General features: G+C 44.1%; 1 protein-coding gene across 2 annotated transcripts in view; it reads right to left on the bottom strand.

The window, feature by feature from the left end:
* Nucleotides 1-3,624: 3,624 nt before the first annotated feature.
* The window catches only part of pcx (pecanex), a 96,590-nt gene continuing 73,343 nt past the window's right edge, over nucleotides 3,625-26,871 (bottom strand). The window contains exons 33-39 of one of the 2 annotated variants that reach the window (XR_012885527.1): nucleotides 26,768-26,871; nucleotides 26,331-26,478; nucleotides 25,470-25,618; nucleotides 21,570-21,923; nucleotides 20,467-20,576; nucleotides 20,032-20,166; nucleotides 9,328-9,523 (exon numbers count right to left, since the gene is read on the bottom strand). Coding sequence is in view for 1 of the 2 variants with exons in the window: in XM_075871406.1 (XP_075727521.1) it covers nucleotides 8,931-9,523; nucleotides 20,467-20,576; nucleotides 21,570-21,923; nucleotides 25,470-25,618; nucleotides 26,331-26,478; nucleotides 26,768-26,871 (1,458 nt within the window). In the remaining variant the exon portion in view is untranslated. Of the gene's footprint in view, nucleotides 9,524-20,031; nucleotides 20,167-20,466; nucleotides 20,577-21,569; nucleotides 21,924-25,469; nucleotides 25,619-26,330; nucleotides 26,479-26,767 lie in introns of both variants that reach the window. The other variant, XM_075871406.1, reaches the window with a different exon arrangement.

Genomic DNA, 26,871 nt, shown 5'->3' with positions numbered 1-26,871 from the left:
GTACACAACAGAAAATTGAAGCTACGTGATAGACGTGTGCAGCGACACTTCTGATGAAATGTCAGTCATGCACTAATAATTCAACATTGACTTGAGATACGCACATAAGTTCGGAATATGTCCTTAGCATTGGGTGAACGAGAGCCTCAAACACGAAGAAAAATGGCACTTCTTGAAATTCGGTTTTGAAGACTGACATTTTAGGGGCTCATCGCTGCCAAGATAAGACAGACGCACATGCATCCGGCAGATAAAAGCACGCTGTTTCCTGCAGAAGACACGCTTCTGCGTGTCCCCCTGCATCGGTTTCGCACGATCGACGGACGACAGTCGGCGAGTTTCATTTCGCTTGAGCCGCGAATGTCGGGCTGTCCTCGCACGCTCTCATTCGCACACGGTACGACACGCGGGGCGAAGTTGCCGACTTCATAAGCGGCCTCACCGCGATGGTCAGCTGCCCTCACACGCTTGCACACTAAATACACAGCGCACGGGACGATGTTATCAATATATAGGCAAAAACATTACGGCAGCGTCGACGGAATCTGGGGTGCTTCTATAGTTGCCACGCGTGGCGATGCAAAGTTGCGGGACCACGCTGACGCGGTGCAAGAACAGTTGGTTAGAAGCGAACTCGTCTAACCTCCTCGCTTTTGGCCGGTACTTCCTCCTGGTTGACCGCCTCGCCGCGCTTGGCGCTCTTCTTTCCGAGCCTTTTCTTCCCTTTCTTGCGTCGGCGTTTCTGCTTCTGCTTGACGGGCTCCTCTTCCTTGGGCCTCAACGGGAGCTCGAACAACACGGGTGGCAACGGCGATTCGGGCGGGAGCACGGCCGTCCGGCTACCCAGTGGTCGTCCGGCTGCCGCCGAGCTGGGCCGGATGACAAAGTGCAGCGCAGCTCGAGCCGGTGTCCCGCCGTCTCCTGGACTTCTGGTACCCTCTTCCGGACTCCAGTACATGGCGACTGTCTCTTCTTCTTCTTCTTCTTCTTCTGTTCCACATGTCGCTGGCGCCACTCTAGTAACGGTCCTTGACGATATGGCACACACTCACACTGGGAGATTGGCCAAGAGCCGGGTAGTATTCATTAGTTTTAATCTACTCACGATAAACAAAAGGAAGATGCAACAGGACGAATTTGATGGTTGAATCGTGAATAATCTGTAGTGTAATGAAATAAAGCGGCGTATTTGATTTATGTGAATTTGTAAAAGTCTGCTGAAAAATGATTTCAACACTTAAACCTCTTTGAACTTTTGACGAACTCCTGCAATGCGTCCACAATCTTCCCGTCGCTGTGGCCAAGAGACAAAGTCCCGAAAGAAGGCACATTTTCAGCATTTAAATCTATTTCTGAGAAGGTGGCAAACGGCACCTAAAGTGTTTTTGCGTAAGGCAGAGAATCTATTACAGTAAACGAGGTAATGTTCAGTTGACTCATTTACTCCACAAGCAGGACAAGGAGGGTAGGCTGCCAGACCAGCTCTGTGTAAATATAAATTTAGCTGCGGAAATGTTCAGTTGACCGCAAACAGGACAATAAGGGTAGGCTGCCAGACCAGCTCTGTGTAAATATAAATTTAGCTGCGGAATTCGACAGCGCAGTCTAGTGATTGCGACTTCCGTTCTTCGCGTTTGGCATATTTTACTATTCCAATGGTACAAGTGTTTGAATTCTGGAGTGGCTGTTAGTGAAGGTGTAGAAAATTCCTCTAACAGCAGTTTCCTTCTTAATGTGGCGCCTATTGAGAATTTCGACGCCGGCAATACCTCAATGACAGGCCCAGTTAAAGATGACTTTGCCAGTGCATCTGCCATTTCATTCATATGTGCATCTGCATCTGCCCTTATGTCCTAGAACCCAGACCAATTTGATCAGATTGAGATGCGAGGGAACTTATGCTTTGAAAGCACTCTGAGCCTGGGAGTTCACATCTGCAGTAAGAGACACATACCGGTAGAGAATTCGTTAAAATTACTGCGGAACTTACTGAAGCAGTTATAGATGGGCACAAAAACTGGAAGGCGCAGCAAAAAGGATCAATCTAGGGAAGGAGAAAAAATACCAATTCCACATTTTTCTTCACTTTGTGACGCATCAGTCGCTATGACTGCTTGCATTGACGTATGTGCCAAGTAACCTCTTAATATAGCTTCTAGAAAACTGAGCGGCATCAATTTTGAATTTTCCGAAAATATATCATCAAACTAATTTAACAGCACTGTTAATGATACTGATTAAGGAAACAGCATTAATTTAAATGTCTAATTTATCTAGAAAGCGCTGTATAGCCAGAATTTGGGGTATACAAAATCTCAACCAGTATTGTCCAAAAAACAAGTTAGGACGGTCAATAAAAACTGTTTCTGAGCACCTTACCGGCGATTCATATAGCCTGAGAAATGACTGTGTAGCTAACAATTTAAAACGGGTAGCAAGTGAAAGAAGCCTAGCTTCCAGATACAAGATCTTGATTGCAACAAACTTAGAGAGACCTAAGCATAGTCTCAAGGCTTGTCTGTCTATGACTACCAGAGAATTTATCTTGTAAGCAGGTGCCCCCGCGTATAAAACGCACCCAAACTCAAGCACGGGGCGAATATACAATGCACTGACATAAGAGTACTTCTCCGCATACCTAACCGACTATTACTGATTTTGCTTATTATTTCCACCGCATGACCTCCCTTTGCTGCAATGTACTCAATGTGTGTCTTCCAAGACATTGAGTGGTCATGAATCACCCCCAGATATTTTACATTCACTACTTGAGGGATAGGATCCAGATAATAGGAGAGCGAGATGTGAAAAGGGTCTTTGAGTGGAAATGTTAAAACAGAACATTTCATGACATTTAAATGCAGATGTAAACTATCACGCCACATTTCTACGGCAGATAGGTGTGACTGTAATATTTGAAATAGCTTACGAATGTCCTCTTCTGCTGAAAAAAATGCAATGTCATCCACATACACATATGTGTGAACGTCCTGGTACCATGGTACAGAGCTCCCCAAGATATTGAACAACACCGGGGAAAGGACGACCCCTTGCGGGACACGTCTTGTTTGCACTCGTCGATTACGACGATGGTGATAAAAAGCCCACGAGACAGCTGTGGCCATAGGTTTCCCCGCGAAAAAGCCTTCAGCGACTGATGGCTTTCATCATAGCGACGCTAGGCTAGGCTAATCCAGCTTCTTACAGCGCGAGTCGGCTGTCAAATTATTTCTGTGGTTTAGCGTCCAAAACCACGATAGGATTATGAGAGACGCCATAGAACAACGATTGAAATTACTTTAATAAGGCCCTAGGAGTGAGACGCGCCATAGCGTACAACAGGCTCGGTAGAACGCTGTAGTGGGGGGGGGACGGCTCTGAAAATTTTGACCATTTGGTGTTCTTTATAGTGCACCGATATCACACAGTACAATGCGACTCGTTGCCCGCGACCAATAGAGGAATGGGACACTGCGATAAAATTTTGACCACTCCCTCTATGGTGAGTTCAAAACACTTGAGTGCAAGCACACAGATTTCCTATAAGTGCATTTTCCCTTCTTTATCTTTTTTTGGCAGGTGCTTATTTCACAAACTATCGACAGATAAAAAGCATACAACACGTTCTTTCTGCATTCAGAGTTTAATAGGCAATACAAAAAGCAACACAATCACGGGTCCTCAATACACTAGTTCCCAGGAACATAAGAATACAAGAAGAAACCTCTTCAACCCACTCACCAACGGTAACTTACAAATCAGTAGAAAAAAAACACTGAAATGACAAATTCATCTCGGTTGCTTCATCCCGAGGAGAGGTATATGCAAGTCACATTCACGCAAGAGTCACTCACGCAGAGAAATAAATGGTGCCTTAGTTCAAGACTAGGTTCCCAAGCATTCAGTTCCTGAAGACCAAATTCAAGAGTGTAACTGCTGTTACCACTGCTCGTAGAAGTCCAGTTCATTCCACAAGATCTCATTTTAGACAGCACACACAAACACATACGCTGTCGAGAGGTTAAGAACCAAAGCCAGAAACAAAGGGTGGAACACAAACTATGTACAGACAATATGTTCTTTATCACATGCTCGAAGAATTGTTCTAAGCCATAATGGACGCCTCATAGTAAGGAAATGTGTCCAACCATCTTTTGTTGTCGCTTCTTTCTGTACAGTATGTACAACTGGTACCCGTTGAAAAAAGAGTGAAAGTGAGAAGTCTTCTACGGCAGGCTTAAAAGGGTGACTAGCGAGTTTTTTGCTCATGACTTGCAAGCACCACGACGTAGGCCGCTGTTTTTGCTTTCGTAACAGCAATAAAGAAAAAAAAAAGAACAAGACGATAGCCCTTGTACAAGCACTGCATGAATCAGCTATAGGTGGAGTTGATTCTATTTAGGTTCAGTACATGATACCATCTGCCACAACGAAGGAGGCAAGGTGATAGCATTCTCATGGTAAATTAGAATGTACGACAAAATTTAAAGTGAGAAGGTTCTCATAAATTAGAAACAACAAATACAAACATGAATTACTGCACTAACTTGATCCCTTTCCAATTAGTTTTCGTAGTAAAATACAACCACTGATATTATTTACCAGTTGAATCATCAAAGGGAAATCGGCAAGATGCTGGACTCCTCAGAACTTCCACAGAGTAAAACTGCAGCTCCAGAAAGTAAACTTTACGCTAGCAAAACATGAAAACCAAAGTAAAAATCGCAACACTCCATGAACTGGCATCCTATGCACTTATTGATGCTGTCATTTAGTTTACGAATGCGTAGTCTACAACTAACGTAAGCCAGCTCTGACACTAAACAGGATGACAGCAAACACTGCTATTCGTATCATAATTTCAATCAGAACAATCAAGTCTGTAGTTTTCAATTGATGAAATGAACACTTTGAAGCATCTAGTCTTTACATGTACAGCAGTACACAATGATAAGTATTATTGAAGTGATTCAAAAGCCATATAACTGAAGCCCAACACAGACAAAAGGTTGCAATCATTATTCCAAACACAGTGAACAGAAGTAGTGGACACCCCTTTTGTTATGTTTCGCTGGTATGTGTCACTGGTATTGCTGCTCATTTATATGCTTACGCTTCAAGTGGAATAGATACAGTCGTCCGTACATGGATTTACCTAGCTTTCTTCCTCTGGCTTTAAGTGCTCTCATCACTTCTTAAAAAGAATATGTGAAGCACGCAGGCATCCACTACATCCATTGCCGCTACAGGGTTCCGCTATATTTATTTAAGCTTATCAAGATATTTCTTTAATAAGCAGAGGGTGTACAACCCATGGTTAACACTACAGTCGAAATGAAGTAGGTATTTAAGCACACGAATGCTCCACCATTCCTTGGTGATAAATGCATGTAAAAGATAACAGAATGGTGAACAATGACACTTGCAGAACTGAAATGTTTTTAGACAGCCACGCAAAGCTGCTGAAACTAAAACTAATGTTGCACAGTGGTTTCCTACTAGAGGCAGGGCAAATAATTTAGGAAGCTTGCTTATTACTCAAAACTTCAAGTTGAGCAATTAAAGCACCATGGAATTGCATTTTCTAATCGCCAATTTCATTCCTTCTTGTCACCCTTCTTCTACTGTTTAGATGCAGCAACATTGTCATCATAGGAATCATTAACCTGTCAGCACAGCAGCCAACAAAGATGAATAAATAAAGAAACTAATTCTTGAAAAATAGTTATGAAGATCTGGAACCTTAATTTCAAACTTTATTATTTTAATGCACGGCATTGAAAAGAGCTTTTAAAAAGTCTTTTGTCCTAGTAGAGAACGAAGCTACATTTGCAGCTGATGTGACAACATGCCAGCACTGTTCTAAAACACAAAAGTGCTCTTTTCTGCTCACTTAGTTCTGACCATAGCTTAATTTTGTTCAAGTGCCTGTCCTAAGGACAATATAGCAACGTGTATGGCAAACAGGCACCAATCAAGAAAATATGTTGTCATTTGTACTAGCATGGTTGAGATAATGATCATTCCAAGCTATCTTTGGCCCTTTCCAGACCTTTTCTCATTACGCACCACATATAATCATCATTAGAATATTGAAGTTGGTGGTAAATTATGCACTTTTCAAAAAAAAAGTAAGAAGATTTGCCCACTGACACATTCACAGTTATCAATTTAAGCTCAACAACACATGTAATAAACAGCCCAAAACATTCGCACAAGTGGGCTTGTTGACATCCAACAAAAGTTTAACTTAAAATTCCCAAGTGGTCTCTATTGTCTCTAGAGTCATCTATAGTACCACCCCAAAAGTGTCAAAAAATTAATCCCATGGAGGGCCAAACATTCATACATTATATTATCGGTGCCTGTACGGAAAGTAGCTTCATATTGCAAATCGGCAACATACGTAAAGCTCCCTGAGAAAGCTTGTCTGCAGAACATGCTATTCAGTCCTGATTTGCCTACAGCATAAGCAACTTTATATTTGTAAAAAATGAATTACTAAGCACAAAGATTACATTGCAAATTTGTGTTAGCAATATCTGCATTTACTAAACCTAGGAGGGCATGAGCCCAAATTTAAAAGATATGTAGGTTGTTTGCATATATTTGCACTAATCTGGAAAGCATGATTAGTGTGCTCTACAGATACAGCCTGATATCTCGGAACATCTAACTGGTAGTCCTATGTATTGTCATAATACATTATAATTTTCCTTTAACTCATACATCAAAAAGTTCATTTATATGTGCTGAAACTAAACTTGTTATTCTAAACATAAATTTGAAAATCTAAACATGCACCTAAACTTATCTAGATTCTTGCAGGCTCCCCAAGAAGTCACAAACTGCACTCTGTGGTTACAGAATTCGCAACCTTCCGAAGACAGGCTCGCTTGTGGAATTTTCCCCAGCATCATCAACAGTAACCCCAGTATCAATGCAAAACATGCCGCACTGCAAGAATCAGTACGAAACGTGAAATTAAATCTCTCGTTAATGGCCCCATTCTCACTGCAGTCGAAAGACAGGCAAATAAAAAATTGTGAAGCAAGCTGGAAGGAATCTGAAGTATGGACGTTATGTAAGGTCGGAAGGCATATTCTTATTAAAACACAAGAGAGTGCTGGCCAAAAAAGTATTGCTTAAATGATTTGATCCCAGTAAACTACACCTTTTCAGTTGGCATTCTGCAACAGCGCTTAAATGTGGCAGGAACACAGTTCATGTACTAGTGTCGACAATACTACGCAATCATATAAAACATGGGGATTTGGATTTTTCTCACAGAGTCCATGTGAGAAGCACAAAAACAAGTCGACAGCCACAACAACCAGCAAGAATTACAAAGAAACATCAGCACCAGACCGATGATACACTTTTTAAGTAGATGGGACTGATGGTGATGGCTCGAACAAAATATTGCTAAAAAGAAACACAACGAAAAAACACTATTTGAGCTCTCGGAAATTGGCCTCGCACTTGAAGCAAAAAAATACTGAAAAAAAAAACCTATAAAATTCTAACAGCAAATTCTCAAAAAACAACAGGATTACTGCAAAATTGCCATATTGAAAGCCAATGAAACCTTACCCAAAGGAAAGCAAAACAATACCGTCAAACATCTATAGATAAAAGTCAATTCCGATTCAAGAAGTATTTTTACAATGTATCCGAAAATTCCACTATGGGTATGTATTTACAACACTGCATTAGCAGCAAGACTATTCCTCACTTATTTCATTGTACCTGAAGATTCATTATATGCGATTTGTAATAAAGAGGTGATCTGCGAAAAAATGTCGACACACTGCAGTCATCAGAAGTAATGAGGTACGTCGTGAACATACCGACACACATGCGCAGACACACACACACAAAAACAAAAACATAGACACAGGAGAGTCAACTTTGCAGTTGTGGCTGGAAACTGACATCCCTCCTCCTCATCAATTTGGGTACTAGGTTCGCATGACTTGTATCTACACTCAAAAATACAAGCCCAAGAAAGGCGAGAACTTGGGCTCATCACGTGTGAAGAGCGATTCCCAGGTACGACGAAAAAAACTTGTCGAGCCGCTTATGAGAAAGTACCATACTGCAGGGTTTCGACCGAGTCGGTCGAAAAATGTGCTCGCGAATTCCTCAAGCGTGACATAAGAGTTAGGTTTTCGAAGTCCACTAGCCTTGCCTATATCACTATATCCTCAAGGTATGTCCTATGATCACTCAGCATAAAATGTACTGTACTTGCTCCATCAGGACACTCCACAGAATACAGAGACAACTGCAGAGTAAGTTCACAGCGGCAGTCAAATCAAAACATCGAGGTACCACCTGTTGATAAAACAAGTGAAAAACACTAATCAGCAGGCTAGAAAAATCATCATCCCACTTGAAAGTGCATAAAGTGACTATGACATGGACTTTGTTGACATCCCAGTGTCCTGGCTGGGAGCATCTTCTTGCTTCACTTGCAAGGAGCCATCAAAATGGCAGCCAAACATTTCCCTTCAATACCAAACGAGATCAACCACATTAACAGCATGCCCAGCATGCCGAAAAGTCCATGTGCTGTCACCGTTGGACAAAACAGTTTGGCTGGTGACAAATTTCTCTCCGCAGCATTAACTCGGAGAGGAAATCCATGACGGTAACAGAATTGCTACATGTGCACCTTGCCTCATTCTCTAAGCAGAGCACATAAATGTTGAATTGAAGATTTGCACATTCAGCTCGAGTTGAATGTCATCTCTTGAGGATAAGTACAGTAGACTCCACAGTATTCAGGAAGGCACTACTGACCGTAGCTTGTGAAAAGTAGTAGCAGTAGAATCGCGTGAGATCGCTCAGCCTTGGTCACTTAACCAAGTGAAAACACACAAGATGCATCCGAATGCTCTTCATGTTCAATTTGTTCCAAAGCTCATTCAGATGTTAACCTTCTCTGCTGACTGCACTGCCGAGACCATTGCTGTCTCTCGGAGGGCACTCGCAGACGTAGTGGGGATGTTTGTTGGAACACCAGCCGCCGACGTCCCAGCAATGCCGACGAGGCCGCTCAGGTTTGCAGCAAGACTGGGTATGTTGGCCGCTATGCTTCCCGAATAGAGTGGAGACACTGCAGCAGACGCTGAGCTCCTCCGCGTAACCTCTACCAGGAATGGTCCCGAAGATGGCTGCTCGACGATGAATGGCTGCTGCTGCTGCCTCGACGGTGTGGTGCTCAGCACCATCATGCCGCTGCTGGGCGTCGTGCCGCCCGGCTTGTACACGAGCGATGAAGACACCGTCAGGTTGTTTAGCGAGGTCCTTGTGAAGCTGGTGCTGTTCCGGCCGAGGCTGCTCAATGTGCTGCCACGGCCTATGCTGCTCGAGGCCGATGTCCGGCCAACGCTGCGGCTTCCCTGATCCAGGCTGGCGCCGATGCCGCCACCGTTCGCACCACCGCCCCCATTGCTGCTCCCAGTGTCCGTCCCAGTGTAGCTCACCGAGTGCGAGCCGCTCGAGTGGCTGCGGCGGGCTGCATTTTGCATGGAACGAGAAAAAGTACGAAAGAGATTTATTGACGTTTTCTTTTTTTTTAACACAAAAGTGTTTTATGCAGGGGTCCACCAAGACATTAGTGACGTATTTCAGTGACAGAAATACGTCACTGCAAGAAATATGTCACTGACAAAAATATGTCATTTCCGTGACATATTGCAGTCACAAAAATGACCTCAAAAAATAAGCAAGATGAGAAGACAAAAATTTCCGCCAACGAGATCCGAAGCCATGACGCTATCCACTGTACCATGATTCCATACTTTTTATGCATTAAAAAATACGTTTTTTATATCTACCACCGACCCCTCACAGTGTTCTTGGCAAAGTGCAGTAATGCATCGTGACCGTGGCATCTGCGACTATCGTATTTACTCACATAATAGGTGCACTCCCATAATAGACGCAATCCAAATTTAGTTGCGGGAAATTAGGTTTTTTCTTTGCGTGCATAATAGGCACACCCAGAACTTGGACATGATCAGGAGTTATGCAATGTATTTGCGCAGTTGAAATTTGACGTCCTCTTGCATAGCTGGAGCGAGGGAAAAATAAAGACCACGGCCGCACTGCGCGGGCTCCCCAAGCGAGGAAGAAAGGCGGTTGCTTGGGTATCAGAGTAACTTTAGCACTTATGTTAGCGTGGCTCCGGCGGCGCGTGCTCCGCTTGAAACGTGCGATCGCATCTTCATCAAGTTTCCTGTTGCGAAAAGAGTCATTGTTATTGTGTTCGCTACCTCGTCTCCAAATTTTAAAGCTTTTGGGTTTTCCCACACGAGCTTTCGCCTTTGCTGCCAGTACGTGGGCTTGCATAAGCTCGACAAACTTTTGTAGCCATTGATTTCCCGGCCACAAACCTAACATCGCATCACGCGTGCTGCTCTTGGATCAGTGCTTGAGTACAATCTTTTTGACGGGCGATCTTCATGTTGTGTGGTACAAACTTCCCGGGACAACATGCCGAACCACAGGCTAAGCCTAATCAGCATTAGTTGCTTTTCGATAGTGCTCGTCTGCAATCAAAGTTGTGGTTTTGCACCGGAATCAACATAACTTTTCGCCGTGGCTCTGCTAGAAGGAAAGAGGGTGTGGGTGGCACTTGTATCACTTGAATGGTGGTTTGAGATTCGATTGCAATGTCCTTGGATATAAGGTGCAAAGCCATAAAATGAAGATTCACTACCGTTCAGCGCACGAAAATTAGGGTCGTGATAATGCGCATAATCTAGGTAGTCTGAAAAGTAATCGGCGAATCTCCGCGATGGCGCTTTCTTTTTGTAGTTTTTCTTCGCATTCAATAAGTCGGCAAAGCAGGTCTTTCGATCTTAAGGTTATGGAAATTTGATTGCTTTCAAGCAGACCGCATCGCATGCCTCAATTCTCGTATGTGCCAGTGTAGCATATGAAGAAGGCTGTTTCGACTGCAGTGCAGATATCGTGACTTCGGTGACTTACGTTATCATCGGTCTATGCTGTAGTCAGAAACAAAACTTGTATAAATTTTAGCCCGCGCAATGGGCGCACCCCTTACTCGACGCTGTATTTTCTGGGAAAAAAAAGTGCGGCTATTATGCAAGTAAACAGAGCGTCGCTTCTAAGCGTCTGCACCATTCGGCGCATTTCTAATAGCAGAAGTGCAATTTTGTCAATGCCTTAACACACCTCCCTGTGGCAGCCTTACCCTGAACATCAGAGTCGCTCATAGCATCTATCCATACCAAGCATAGCTCTGCAACCTCTAGTATAGTGTACCTAGTATAGTGTACTATACCTCTGGAATGCATGTAGGAACGCACCTGTCTCGGCTGGATGTATAATCGACGATAACTTTCTGTGGCAGCACAGCCTGCCACAGAAAAAAGTGAATGTGCTTAGGCTACGAAGCCTAAGCACATTCACTTTTACTACGTTTACGCATGTAGTTCTCGAATGCTAACTTTTGTATACTGCGTAGCATAATGGAAATTGGAAAATATAAAGAAAGATGTAAATAGTATGCTCAAGATTGTTCGCGTTATTATTACGAAGCTTGAATCGTGCAGGTTTTTTTATCTTTGCTGTTTCTAGTTTTTTGGTGTCATGCCACTTTTTCGATGGCCCGGTAAACAACGACGGTGTCGCTCGGTTGCAGAAAGCTCACATCAAAGCTTGCAAGTGAGCATGAGTGCGCTTTCATTAGGCGATCTGTATTCATTGAGCAGAGAGAAGCGAAGACATTTATGCATCGTGAAATATTTTGTTTCCCACACATGCAATCACTGTGAAGTTGTGTGCGAGTAATGCCATGAAGGAAAGCAAGACTCTAATCGCTATAGCTGCCTGGAAAGTGACATTGGCATCCTGCCAGACTTCAGCAACACCAGCTGCTTGGAAGAAAAAGTGCAATTGAAAACTGTACATAAAAGCAATGACCCTTTTTCTAAATTCCGTTGCATACATGGGCGTTATCTTGGCTGCCTAATATTACTGATGGGATCACACTAAAGATAGATACGGTACTGTAACATCATTCCAGTCTGCGTTTATGGAGGGAGTGGTTTTTTGTACTTTGTGATGAGAGCAATTTATGAGGATAAATTACCAGTACAATTCTTCGCCTGGACAACAGATGGGTTCATGTATATTATCTTGTTGACTTGTTGACTGTAGAAAGACAGCGTTACTGGCCGAGTAAAGATTGCGTTTCACCCGCTTGGATTTACAAACGTCAGATGCCCACTCAAGACCAATCGGTGCCAAGACTTCTGCTTCTTGTCGTTGCCTCTGCGTCCTCTCAAGAAACAACGTTAGTGTCTCCAGAAAGTTTTTGTGTCTCTAAAAGAAGGAAAACAACGATGCCAACTAAGCATTCACTAGATTTCAGGAAATGGTTTTTTGGGTTCGGGTTGTTTCTTCACTAAATTTCCGGAAATGGTTTTGTGGGTTTGGGTTGTTTTTCTGATAGCCCAGTTCCTGCTCAATGGTGCCTTTTTCTAAAAAAATAAACTTGAATGCTCTAGTGAAGCTTCGTGTTCTTTTCCTTAAAAAAAATGCACATTTTGTTGATTTCCTCCCAAATTAATGCAACATTTATTGTATGGTGCTCGTGCGAAAACGTTCCATGTTAGATGCGCTTGCGAAACTAAAACCGAAATCGCATAAGAACGAACTACAATATACTCTCGTTAAACCAAACCTGAAGAGACCAGTAAAATGTGTTCCATTTAACAGGAGTTCCATTTACTGAGAAATGAACAGGGGCGCACAATGCAAGAACAAAACCAATCTTGTCAGTAGCATTTGTTCCATTTTAAGTAGCAGTTCCGTTAAACAGATTTCCATTTACTGAGAGTCTACAGTACTTGGCATAGTAACACATGTGCACCCACAAGGCTTTGGCTGTGCTGTCACAGAAAGTTGTAGCCGAGTATAGCTACATGTTAGGCACTTACACTCACCCCTCGAATAATTGCCGCTAGCAAAAGGGAAAACACGATGCGCGTTGCGTTTCTCTGGTCGTGCTGCGGTGTTCAATAACTCCAACATGCCACAAATAGGTGACCTTAGACTCAGTTCGGTGTTCAGTCACACTCTTCTCGCTGTCACATGGCTTTCTCTGGTTCCGTTCTCATGTACCGTTAAATACTATAGCTGCTACAAGCATCTATCAGGTCATAATCATCATCAGCCTGACTATGCCCACTGCAGGGCAAAGGCCTCTTCCATGATCTCCAATCAGCCCGGTCTTGTGATTTCCATTGCAACGTTATACCTGCAAACTTTTTCATCTCATTAGCCCACCTAACGTTCTGTTTTTGTTTAATCATTAATGATGAACCCTGACCATCAGCATGGATGCATTCATGGAGCATCAGCGTGGATGCGTCCACGTCAAGTGACGATGTAGCCATCAAACACCAATGAATCTTGTGCAAGCTCTGCTATTACAAAATAAGCTCTCTTAAGATTATAAAAAAGCTCTCTTAAGATTATAAAATACTTCAGTAAGAACGCATTTTACTTTCGTGTTTTACCGATTCCTATAATAGAGGGATCAACCACATTTTTTTTTTTGGTGTTACAGTGATGCTATTATGATGTGACTATAAAACCAAAAAGGAAAAAAGCTGTGATAGCTCCGGATTTCACGGCGAAGCTGCGATAGCTCGATCAGCCGAACTCTGCTGCACTCGCGATTGGTTGCGTAGCGTCGCTGTGCCTAGAGTGTCCAATCATGCAAGAAGGGAGACATGTGCCCTTAGAAATTTACAAAGTGATAGATGCACAGAGGCATGGATGGACTGACAGATGCAAGGGCGATAGGATGGACAAAGTACGATCTATTTTTAAACCATATGTGCGCTATGAACGCTCTATGTACGGTACATATGTAACACCTGTGTTTCAGACAGAAGGAAAGCCTGGTGTCCTGACGATATCAATGGACATCGTGCGAGCCTAAGGAGCTTCGCTTCTTAAAAACGATGCAAATAAACCTCTAACTTCTAGTCCTGCTTTTATGGCACCACTTAAAAGTGAGCAACGCACTTCACTTCATAAACTGACATTTTTAGCAAAACTAGATTTCCCACACATTCAAGCAAAATATCTAACCACCAGACAATGGCACTAAAAATGAAATAAATTTCTACAAGGTACATTTCGCAGATACCGTGAAAGGGCGAAGGTGTTCGCATTCCCTTTATAAGGCTAACGTTTTGCAAGTTTTTCGGTCATGTTGTATCACTGTTCTGTATTTAACACTATTTGTCAAGTTTTAGGTGGCAGCACAGCTTTATTGCATCTTGACCACGCCAATCTCATAGAAAGGTTTACAAGAAGCCTTTGCTTGAGATGCTCCAATATGGTGCATCACTGATCTTTTTTGACCCTTTCAAATACTTTGTACACAATGTTTCTGCTATAAATCCACAGGTACACAGCAAGATCAATAGAGCTTCAGATGAAGGGAACCTCCTGTATAATGCATGTGTCTTGATTTAACGTTGTTTAGCACTGTACTTATATATGATCAATACACTGAAAGCACTGCCATGTTCTACGAGTCGTTTGATGTGCCGCTTCTTGAGAGCCCCGTGTGAAAAGTATAATTCTTTTCTGCTCAAAGTAAACATCACCAAAAATAAATTTGCATCTTATTTCTAGCACGAAATTTTATTCTATTTAGGCAGCACCAAAAACTTCAGAATACATTAATATGTAATTACAATTTGACTATTTACTATAACATGCAAAGTAATAAATTATGACACTATTTTTGTAGCAAAAGAGTACTGAGTGACCTAAAATAGTGTTTTGCCAGGTGACACATTTAAAAACAGTTGCTTATAGGTGGCGTCTCAAAGGATTAAGCACTTTTTATTAATCTTTCAGATGGTACTATAGCGACCACTTTATACAACCACAAAGTATCAAGTGACAGTGATGCCGCTATGGTGATGCGCACGGCACTTGCTGGGCTCACTGATGCTTTGTTTTTTTTTTTTTCAAAGGGCCTCTAAACCCCCTTCGATATTTTCCCAAATATTTCAAGCAAACAAGCGCACCGCATGCAGAATGCCATCGCAATCAACGATGCTACACGTCGCAGCGCTACAGGTAGCGGGCGCGCCACAATTTCGAAAATACAATAGCTTCTCCTTTCCGGTCGCCGCCATTCTCGCCACTGACATGTGTAACATCACCAGTGAAACTTGACGACGTCACCACTTTCGATGCTTGCGATTGGCCGAACGACAGCTGAGGACTTTTGGTCCCTCTGCAAACAGCTGTTCGCACGCACCTTACTGTTCTTGCTCGTGTTGCTACTTACGAATTGACGTCTGCGGCTGTAACGCAACCGCCAAGTCGCTAGCATAGGGGCACCAGCCGGCACGACAGCAACAATGGTTAGTCAACGATCAGTGCACCCAGATGACACACACAACACAGTTGACGATGAGCTGGGGCGTCGGAGTAGTGGATCGCGGCCACCGGAAGTAGACGCTGCCTCGAACAGCGCGTCAGCAGTGACGTATGCCATGCAAGAGGAGGAGGGACACGCAGCTGACCCAGCGAGAAGGGGCCAAGCGTTTTTGTAAGAGGGTAGCGTAAGAAAGAGGGAAAGAAGCGATCGTCGCATTTCGATCATCTAACGCGTGTAACTCCGCTATTACGCCACCGTTTCGAAAAATTTTCACAGCTACGTGTTAGTTGTAAACTCGAGCACAACTTCCTTACCTCAACTAAATTTCGAACGCTGAGTGGTTTAGGGGCCCTTTAATGGAAGTTCTGTGTGTGATGGAATCCACCCAATTTATGTGGCTCATGCGCCTTCATGACAGTGATAGTTTTCTGATACGCCGCAGATTTCTGTGGCACATATTAGTTTGCTTACCTGTTTCCTTCATTTTTGGTAGACCAGTGGGCAGTAGAGAGATTTACCCAATGTCTGTGGTGCATGCCCGCAAAGGTTACCACGAATTGCAGACATGAAAAGCTCGATCAAGAACCGCTTCGCTTTTAAATGGAGTGGTCATTCTCAATTTTTTTAGCTCTAATAAGTGACAACTAAACTACTGAAACTGTCTCACTTTACATTCACAGACATCCCTCTGAACTTAAATGCAATTCGACTACTAATGCCTGCTTTCACTATGCATATGACGTGTGTGAAACATGAAAGCACCACACGTAACACAGTCTTATTGGCGACAGAAAATACATATGTCCTTTTAGGAGAACAGCGGGCGAGCTTTATGGCTGAGTATAGATTATTTTTGCGACAATGAGCCACATAAAACAGAAAAATGCCTCAGTTATAACCAATATTAGTGTTACTTGGTAATATTAGTATATATTTGTTACCCCAGTTGCGTTTTGACTTGGCTCGGATGCTATGTGCATTGGAACCAGAGACACGTCCAAACGGTGAGCATCACGAAACAGGTTCTTCATTTAGACACGCCCATTAGTCCCCAACCAGGCAGCACTACCGGAGATCTCAGTAAACACAGGTGACACCCCAACAACGTCCTGATGCAATCATAATGCATTTCAGATTCATTATATCATACAGTTGAACAAATATGTCTATATCAAACAGCTGTCACAGTTGTAAACAGTATGAAGCAAATGTAAGGCACTCTACTACGCATACACTAAAAGCATTCAAGGCAACTCCTGACGTGTCGAGCACAGCACCACACTGCACCATAGTGCGTTTCTCTGAAAGAGATGGTAAATGCTTCTTGCTTCATTGAAAATAACAACGCTGACAAAAGAACACCATCTTGAGAGTTGCATGCAAACAAGGCATTAAATCTGCAGGGCTTTACATGTGTATGGCTCAACACTCGTAATGCTTTCTTTGCGTTCACCCATCAAAGCTCAAAGGTGAAAGCCACAAGGTGTGACTGTATTTTAACATGTTTTAATGGTGGTCTAGTAGTTAAACATGATCGACTTCTTCGTGGAAAACTACATAATACACTTGACATGGAGAGAAAAAAAAATCAAGGCATATCCCCAAAAAGAATGATGACGAGTGAGCGAAGCAGTGGGATCGTTCGGTGTTACCCTAAGTTAACTGTGACATTGACTACTCGCGTATGCAAATGAGTGCAAAGCTGTGTACAGTTATATACAATGTTTATTGGTCATAATGGTATGTTGTATTGAATTGTGGGTTTCATTTTGCCTTCGCTATTACTGGTTCGTGGTATGGATATAGGCTGAAGTTGGCCAAGATGCGGTCTGGGCACGTTCCCTTGGTGATTGCTAGTTGCTTGCAGCCATACAATATGCATCGTACAGCATATCTACACATCGTCTGCAACCCAAGCCAGTCGTCCGTGATCGTCATCATTATGACGATAGTGGGTACCTTGCATGTGCTGTGGCATGAAGGCAGAAAGAGAATGTGTGGTCTAGAACGCGCTTTTTCTTCATCGTCATCAGCATCGTCGTCATAAGTGGCTACCGAGCAAAACGCCAGTGCCAACGAAGACGCCTTGACCTTCAGGAGTTTCGCCTCTAAAGCATCCGTGAATGCACTGATGTGCGATGATGTTCTCTGGGTGTCTTTTCTTGCCATGTCTAGCAGATTAAGTAGCTCTAAGCAAAGAAAGTTTACCCATCTTACTGTGTGCTTTATATCTAGGTCCAACATTCATTAATGAGCCATTACTAATTACTACAAACCTTATTATTGCTTTCACTGACTAATTATTTTGGTTTCATCATCCCATCATTAACAGTTCTTATTTAAATTCCTACTCCCTTAACTGCCTTTGGGCTGCTGCCCCGAAGGTTATGCATTTGATCGCGGCTGTGGCTGTCACATTGTGATGGAGCCAAAATGCTAAAGCCCTATGTACTTTGCGATGTCAGTATACGTTAAAAAACGCCAGATAGCAGATATTTCCAGAGCCCTCCATCAAGGCACCTTTCATGATCATATTATAATTTAGGGTCGTGAAACTCCAGACATTACTATTATTATTTTAATTGTCTTTATTTATGGCCATGCATATGCACGGCATTGCTTTTACTGCCTTCAGTGTGGCTCTCATTTTTTCTGGACATCAGTAAGCAGGGTCCCGAAAATGACGATGTTTTAGGGGCAAAGCTCCTTAAGGCGTGGGTCTGTACATCCTCCGTTGTTGTACATAGCCCCCAGTGGCACATATCCGCTTTAGAGTGGATATGTGCCACAGGGGATGCGAGATGGGAGATGGTGGTTCTTTGGAGTGTTCACTAGATGGACGCACGGATGGACGCACGGACGGAGGGACAGATGGACGAACGTGCGGTGCGGGTATGTGCCACAGGGGATGCGAGATGCAAGATGGCAGTACTTGGAGTGTTCACTAGATGGATGCACGGAAGGACGGACAGACGGACTAGAAGACGGACGGATGGATCGACGGATGCGCAGACGTATGGACACACGAACGAACAGACAAACAGATGGACGGACAGATGCATGAATGGACACACGGACGGTCGCGCTGACAGATGGAAGCAAGAACGAACGAACGGATGAATCGAAGCACAGATGGGCTGACGGACACTTCACCCCACTCATCATCATTCACTCTGTGGATATGCTGTAATTTTTTTTGTTCTCTAAGCAGCTGGTGCTGCACCATGGAAGCTTCCCATGGCATTTGTCATGCCAAGGGATCATCTTCCTCAGCTTCTTGTCAATTACCTCAGTTTTTTTTATAAACACAAAGTGAAAGTCCCACAAACCCCGATATTTAAATTTTTGATTCTCGAAAACACTGTAAAGACAGAGCGATCGCGCAGCTCGCACATTTGGAGCGATGAGACACGCGAGTGGACACTCGATGCTTTTTTATTTTATTAGCTCTTTGGATCACACAGCAGGTTTTCAGCACCTGATCATTCTAATGAGCCTTAATACACACATGGCTCTGGCAGCTAAGGTTTTACCTGCATTTCAATATAACACAATGACTTGATTAAGCTTCACTGCAAAGAGGCCATGCAAAAGTGGCAAAGAGTATTGCTAGCAAAAAGGACTACCCACCACACAGTAAAACGTTCTACCTGAAGCCCATCTCTCTCGCATCAAATCACTAGCATGCATGACAGACTGTGTCACATCCACGATTTCAAAATTTTGCAGTATTAAAAGTAAATGAATATGCAACCCTACCAGAAAAAAAGGTTTCACTCGCTGCAGTTTCAGGCTTTTGGGATATGAAACCCCCTTTTTAGAAGAAATCTGCCCTCCGCTAAGACACAATTCAAAGCTAAATGTACATTTTACATGCACCCATATTCCTTATTTTTTTAACGTTTCAAAGTGTGTTTAGAAGAGCTTATATGCACTAAGTGTAGCAAGTTTTGAAACGTAACATATTCAACTACTTACCACTTGAACCACACTGCCATTCGAATCTTGCAAGTTGCGTTCTCCTGACTTTGAAATAATAAAGTAGCATTTGCACATGCCTCATTCTAAACAAAAATATTGTGCAAGTTAGTTGGAGCATGCAAGAAAAACTGAAATTATTATTATATTTATATATACTATTCGATTCGAAATCATCAGACCAAAGCACAAGTAGCTTCGAATTCACTTTCAAATTTACTATTTGCCCATCCTTAAAAGTTAGCCAATTGTGACCACGAAATGCTATTCATGTAGGTCTCAATCATGACTGAAAGTGCACTGTACCGTAGCACCATATGAGTGCACCGCATGGGTGCATCATATAACTGCGGCATACGGGTGCACATCGTACAAGTGTGCACCAGTATGCTAATGTGTGCACCTGTGTGCATCTGTACCATAGGGGTGCACTGTAATGTGTAGCATACAGGTGCAAATATCACAACGTGCACCCGTAAAGTGTGGCATACGGGTGCGCCACATGGGTGCACTAGGTAAGTGCACTGTACGACTCCCTATATTTAAATGGTGAACGCCCCAGTATTCTAGCTTGTGCGCTACTTAAATTTGAGACGACTTGCCTTCCAGGTTGCACTGCGCCTCCGCGAATTCACCTACAAGGAAAACAGAAGAAGGAAGGACGAGCACCAGAGGGAGCTACACGCTGCTGTCTTCAACCTGGCCGACACACTGGTATCGCACGCTGCCCGAGATGCCTGTGATGAGCCAGAAAATGCACGCGGAATGACGTGCGTACGAGCAAATGAACACACACACACAGAGTGCAAGACGTCTGCCGCAGTGTTACGTGGAACAGCGAAGCGTTACTAAAAAAGGAAACTTGAAAGCGTCGCTCGTCTGCCAGACGTAGCGAGGAGGAAAAACTTACGGACACACCTGAACAGGGACGTGAGGGAGTGTGCGAGAAAGTGTGTTAGGGAAAAAGCGAGAACTCGAAGCGTATGGAAGCGTAGCAACACGGCACGTCAAAAAGACACGGAAACGTATTGCCTTACCTCTCGAAATGCTTCCCGACAGTGAACCAGCCATGGTGTAGTCGAATATGTTGTCATCTTGTATCGCCGTGCCACCACTCGAACAACCCTCGCCACATCGTATCTTGAGGCTACCATACAGAAAGAAGAGGCATTAAGCGAAATGCTTAAATGAAATTGAACTACTGGGAATGGCATTGTTGCAAGAAAAGTCATGTAAAAACTAGAGACAATGACATCAGCCTTTAACTCAGGCTAAAGCGATTTATAGAGCTAGAAGGTTATGAAGTTTGGGGAGACAGTAGTTTCCATCAAAGGAGCCCGGCTGGACCTTTCTATGTAATCATCATATAGCTTCGTCAAAAGACCTTATTACGTAGGGAATCAACCACGCAAAAATTTACGAAATACATCAAGTATAAGTAGAGTTACTTAGATTTTTCACACGCTTCAAGGACTTTATACTTTTGTACCAGTGAGTGTGCTGAAAGCTACGCAGTAGGGTAGGGGAGGCTGCCAGAGGGGCAAGAATATGCATCTGCCTGTCAGCACATGTCATGACCTTGAGCACAACTTTTTTCTAGAACGGGTAGCTTACTTTCAGTGCGATCACCAGTGCGCCCGGGGCACGTGGCGGCATTTTGCGGCAGCCACTGTAGCTATGCAGCTTGCAATGCGAAAATCAGCCAATGGCTGTGGCCTTTGTGTTTGTGACATGGTGATTTGGGTTCATGGCACCGTTTGCCAAAATAAGAATTATTTCTAGCCGACATTAAAGACTATCTGTAAATTCCAGACTGCACATTGCACTGCAACTTTTGGCTCGCATGTTGCAATAATCCTCGACTACTGATCGACGATTTCCAACTACGCCGTAAAAGTGAGGCAGGGTCCCTTTAAACATTTGGTATCAGTGCACCCTATTTACATGATTGCAAGTCAACTCGAATGTAGGTCAACACACCTAAAACTGGCCACCACAAAAAAATTTTGGTTTAGATTCTAAGTCGACCTTCCATCTTCAGATTTCCAATTTATATAGAATGGGTTGACCTAAAGTGGTGTAGATACGGTATTTTCACTCTCTGAATCCTTAACTTTGAACAGTGCGGAGAGACACTAACCGATTCCAAAAACCGAGAAGGGCCCCGCCGAATCGCGAGATGCTAAGCGGTCCGCCGATGAGTCCGCACAGCTGCTCCGACGTCTCCAGGAACGACGTTGTGAGTGGCGACACATAGATGGGGTAGCCGATGGGCTGGTCGCACGACGAGTTGATGATGTTTCGCAGTGCCTGGCGGGCATTCTGGATGCTGCCACGCTCCGGGTTGCGGTTGCGCAGGTACACAAGTTCCTGCTGCTGGCCCGCCCACAGGCCGCGGACGCACTCGCGGTTCACCTTGATCACCCGGAAGCTTAGCTGCCGCTTGTTCAGCATTATGATCTTGTAGTCATCCGAGCTGTCGTCGAACACGTGCCTGAGTTACAAGAAACCAAAGCGGAGGTGGTGAGAGTAGTTTCACTTCAAAAATGTAGCACTTGCAACGTGCCACAGCACGCTCATCTCTGTAACCTCGGGTCACATGTTTACACAGACACCTTGCACAGTACAGTCAGTTTTACATTGATCTCTGTGATGAGCGTACATTTCTTCTTTTGTGTGTGTGTGTGTGTGTGTATAGTGCTCCTGCCCAGCTGTTAGGCCTTGCAACCTAATTTTGAAGGCCTGCTGCCGGAGGGAGTTACCCTGGGCTACACAACGATTTTGGCATTTGGCAATGAGGTTATGAAGTTTGGGGAGACAGTAGTTACCAGATGCTACTGCTGCTTTAGCAGAAAACATGGAAGACATTAGCTCAAGCTCTATAAATACTACAGCGTCTGATACTTTTGCTCAGATGGCAACATGTCTTTGTTGTACCACTTGTACCCTAGTCACAACAACTATGTTTTGAGTGAGACTACAAAGCTAAACCACACTATTGCAGCTTCAGCTCCCATCATTACCATCCGTTCTGACTTATCGCTGCATTACAAGGCCTCTCCCAGCGGTCTAAAATCACCCTGTTCATCATCATCTCACGTTTCAAAAAAGTCTCATCATATGTACTTCATTGTGACACAGCCACTACTATAATTCAAGGAGCGACTTTTCATTGCATCGATCAACAGAGCATAAACACGAGAGAGAACGAGCCAGTCCTTGTTGCATCCAGTCTAAATAGAAAAAAAAAAACTCCTAAGTAACATCAGGCCAGTAAAGCCATTACCTCTCCCAAATACAGTGAAAGCTCATTATTTCACACCTTGTTAATTTAAAATTTTCGATAATTCCAAATGGTTGCTGCAGCCCGGTCCACAGTGCATAGGCCATGTGAAAAATGACTCGTTAGTTCGAACAGAAATTCCTGTCTCTACAGATAATTTGGAGCGCACACCGCCAAGCGTCATCGCGTCAAATATCAATGGAAGCTTTTACAGCTGAACGATAGGTGGCACGACTGGTTTTTTAAGCTTTGATGCTTGGTGCTTCAGGTGGTCCCCAAGCAAAGGGCACGCAAAGTATGGGCTCCAAAATCACGAAGGTATTTTGTTCCACTGCCCTCCCGCTACCTCAGAGCATGGCGCCACTTGTATACGCAGAACGCTGAGGCAGCGGAGTGGCGGAGTAGTCCTAGGCCGCACCGGGTGGCGTAACTTTGTTCTTCGAGCACGTTGTCAGCGGAGTGGCGGAGTAATTCTAGGCCACATATGGCACCGTCACTTTGTCTTTTGAGCACGTTGTCAGTGGAGTGGCGGAGTAATCTTAGGCCGCACCCGTTGGGGTCACTTAGTTCTTCGAGCATCTTGACAGTGAAGTGGCGGAGTAGTTCTGGGCCGCACCTAGTGGCGTCACTTTGTCTTTCGAGCACGTTGTCAGGGAAATGGCGGAGCAGTTCTAGGCCGCACCCCCTGGCTCACTTTATCCTTGAAGCCCCTTGTCAGTTTAGCGGCACAGTAGTTTTAGGCTGCACCCGGCAGCGTCACTTTGTCCTTCCAGCACATCAGCGGCGTGGCGGAGTAGTTCTAGGCCGCACCCGGTGGTGTCACTTTGTCTTTCAAGCACCTTGTCAGCGGAATAGCAAAGTACGTAGTTCTAGGCTGCACCTGGTGGCGTCACTTTGTCCTTCGAGCACATTGTCAGTGGAGTGGCGGAAAAGTCCTAGACTGCACCCGGTGGCATCACTTCGTTCTTCGAGCACATTGTCAGTAGGGTGGTGTAGTAGTTCTAGGCTGCACTCGGCAAGGTCACTTCGCCCTTCGAGCACATTGTCAGCCGAGTGACGGAGAAGTTCTAGGCCGCACCCAATGGCGTCACTTTGTTCTTCAAGAACGTTCTGAGTGGAGTGGCAGAGTAGTTCTAGGCTGCACCCGGCATGTCACTTTGTCTTTTGAGCATGTTGTCAGTGGAGTGGCGGAGTAGTTCTAGGCGACATCCGGTGGTGTCACTTGTCCTTGGAGCATGTTGTCAGCGAAGTGGCGGGTAGTCTTAGGCCGCACACAGTGACATCACTTTGCTCTTCGAGCACGTTGTCAGTGGAGTGGCGGAGTTCTAGGCTGCACCCGGCAACGTCACTTTGTTCTTCGAGCACATTGTCTGGTCACGCCGTTCACGCCGTCAACGCCGTCTTATTCCGCAACAAAGTTACAAGTTTCCAGGAGGCAAGTAGGTACTGTGCAAACACTGTCAAGAAGGTGGAGCCAAGGGCGCTGTGCAGCACTCTTCATGGCGTAAGTTTTGCTAATTAAGTAGAAGTTGACAGCTGTGCATCGGCAGTTGATGCCCTGACTGATGGGGACATTAATGCTTGAGTAGCCAGCGTGCAGTTTGTTGTTGAAGAGCCAAAAGGTGAGAAAGACGAAGATCGTGAAGTGTTTGTGTGCCCGTTAGCAGCCCCCGCAGCTGCGATTTGATCCCGCGACTTGCAGGACAACAGCCAAGTACCTTAGCCACTAGATCACTGCGGCGGGCCAAGACACTTATTGTGATGCACCTCTTTTTCAGCTTTGAAAAGGGTGAAGAGGATTCCCAGTGCCATGGCTACGCGCTAGAACTGAGAGCCGCAGCTATGGCATTCAGAGAAAAGAAGTAGATGGTCATTACAGACTTTTCTTGCCAATAAATATTGTTCGTGCCCCCGCTCCCTATATCTACCCACTTTGCTCATTTTCATTATTTCAAATTTTGTTTTTTAAAGTTCTCAGTGTCCCCATGTAATTGAAATTAAAGAGCTTTTACTGTAAACTTTTGCAGCCACCTATCAAACACTTTGAAATTTGTTCTTAGGTTGCCCATCTGCCAAAACAATGCTTGCTTTGAATGAATAAAAAAAGCAGTATTGTAAAGTTTACAATGATGGCAGACAACGACACAGGTGATGTGCATTTAACAACTAATTTAGTGAAATGAGAAGACAAAAAAGAGGTAGGCATTATGTGGAAACCATTTCAGCAGTGTGCCGTTGAAGAGACTGGTTACATGCATGAGCTCTTTGTACATTGCCTTTACTGACAGGCAAGTGGCATTTCTAGACAGACAAACATAAATTATATCACTACAGGTTTAATCAAAGATTTTGATATGAAATTTCGGTAACGCAAAGTTGTAAGAAGGAAAATGCAAGCGTTTTTACCATTGCTAGCATTTATGTTTTCCCATGCGTGGTTTTCACACGATACCCTCTCCTACCATGTCTTTGCCCATCCATTTTCTTTGTCTTTTTGTTTCATTAAAAACAAGTTGTTAGATGCGTTTCGTTCGTGTCATTCTTGTTTACCATCATAAACTTTGAAGCGTCGCTTATTTCGTCCAAAAAAAAGCATAAATAGCAAAGTTTCACGCACTTTTATCGCGCCAACCTCAACTTCGTTGCAACGATTTTTTTTTTTCTCGTCTTCATTTCTGTGCTCTGTAGATGGGGAGTGCCAGTCACACGCAGGGACGGGTTATGCGCGGGAAGACGCGGTACACACGGCCCACTCACCTCAGAGCCAGAAGGGACGGGACGCTCGACAGCACAGCGTTGCGCCAGGCCGGGTCGGCTTCGTGGGAGATGACCAGGTTCTTTTCGTAGTTGCTAATGGCGTCGTAAAGCGTAGCGTGGTCATCATACTCGGCAGAGAGGAAGTGATCCTGCACAGCATTTAAACACAACTGGCTTAGGTAAGTGTGTAACTGAATAAAAATTTCTCCATCCTAAGCCCCTCCACAAAAGCCTGACCTCGTGAGGCAGAGAAAATGAGCAAACAATTTTAATCATGATTAAAAGAAATAAAGAAGAAATTGAAATTGCGAAGTTGTGAGGCAAAGGAATGCCAGATGAGTAAAAACACAGGTTGCTCCAGCTTGGAATTGAAACCAAATTTTTAATGTTAGAAAAGCTTGCTTAATCCTGTTAAGCACTGTAAATGCTCCATTTTGTACATGAACATATCCACATTCTAAGATCTTCCCACTGAGCCCCCTATGCTCAGAGACAAATCCAGACATTAAAAGGCAAGTAAACAAACACGAGGTCCAAAAAATATAATGAATGAAAATATGTGCGATTCTGCTATGCGAACATGCTGCCACAAGGTTTTTGAAAATATGTACGATGATAAGGAAGGTACAGGAGTTCGAACAACTGTTTCAGCTAGTATCCAATCAGTCAGGCAAAGAAACGAGGTGCGAGAATTGTTTTTCAAAACTGAGGATCTGCGTGACACCATGACACTGTATTATTAGGAAATTGTAATCGCCATGCTATACAGTATGTATTGACGAGCTTGTTTGGGGGGGGGGGGGGGGTTTAAAAAAAGTGCGTCTCGACAATAACACCTCGGTGTGGGGTAGTTTATCATACCTGATGCAACTTGAGTGCCATGCGCACACTGGGTGCGACCACTCGACGGAGGAGTTCCATGTCCTGGAAAACCCACTCGTCCCGGACACAAGTGATGCGGAAGTCGCCCTTGAACAGAGCGTGCAGGCCATACAGCAGGAGGTCCACGCTGCTGAAACAAAGGCAGACATCGGTCACTTCATGCCCAGCTGCGAGCGCATGGTTGCAAAGATTGGCAAAAAATTTTTTTCAACAGCAACTGCAACACAATACTGGTGCTTCGGTCAACATCTACAGCTACTGTTCTCACGCTTGGTTTTTTGCAGAAAACTCAAGTTTATGGTTCATTCACATTACTCACCGCGATGATCACGTCCCTATTACAGCAACATTGTACATCCCATCAAGAGACCTCTGAATCATGTAAGTCTTTTGGAAATGAGCAAACAGTCACTGACCTTGAAAACGAGTTGTGAGATGCAGTGCCCAGGGCGCGCCGTGCCAAAAGGCTGAGCGAGAAGCACAGAGACACGACTAAAGAGTTTCGGTCATGCTCGAGGTT

The sequence above is a fragment of the Rhipicephalus microplus genome, chromosome 8 (genome assembly GCF_043290135.1).
Source record: "Rhipicephalus microplus isolate Deutch F79 chromosome 8, USDA_Rmic, whole genome shotgun sequence".
In the NCBI taxonomy this organism is placed as follows: domain Eukaryota; kingdom Metazoa; phylum Arthropoda; class Arachnida; order Ixodida; family Ixodidae; genus Rhipicephalus; species Rhipicephalus microplus.
This window is presented reverse-complemented; position numbering and strand designations above follow the sequence as displayed.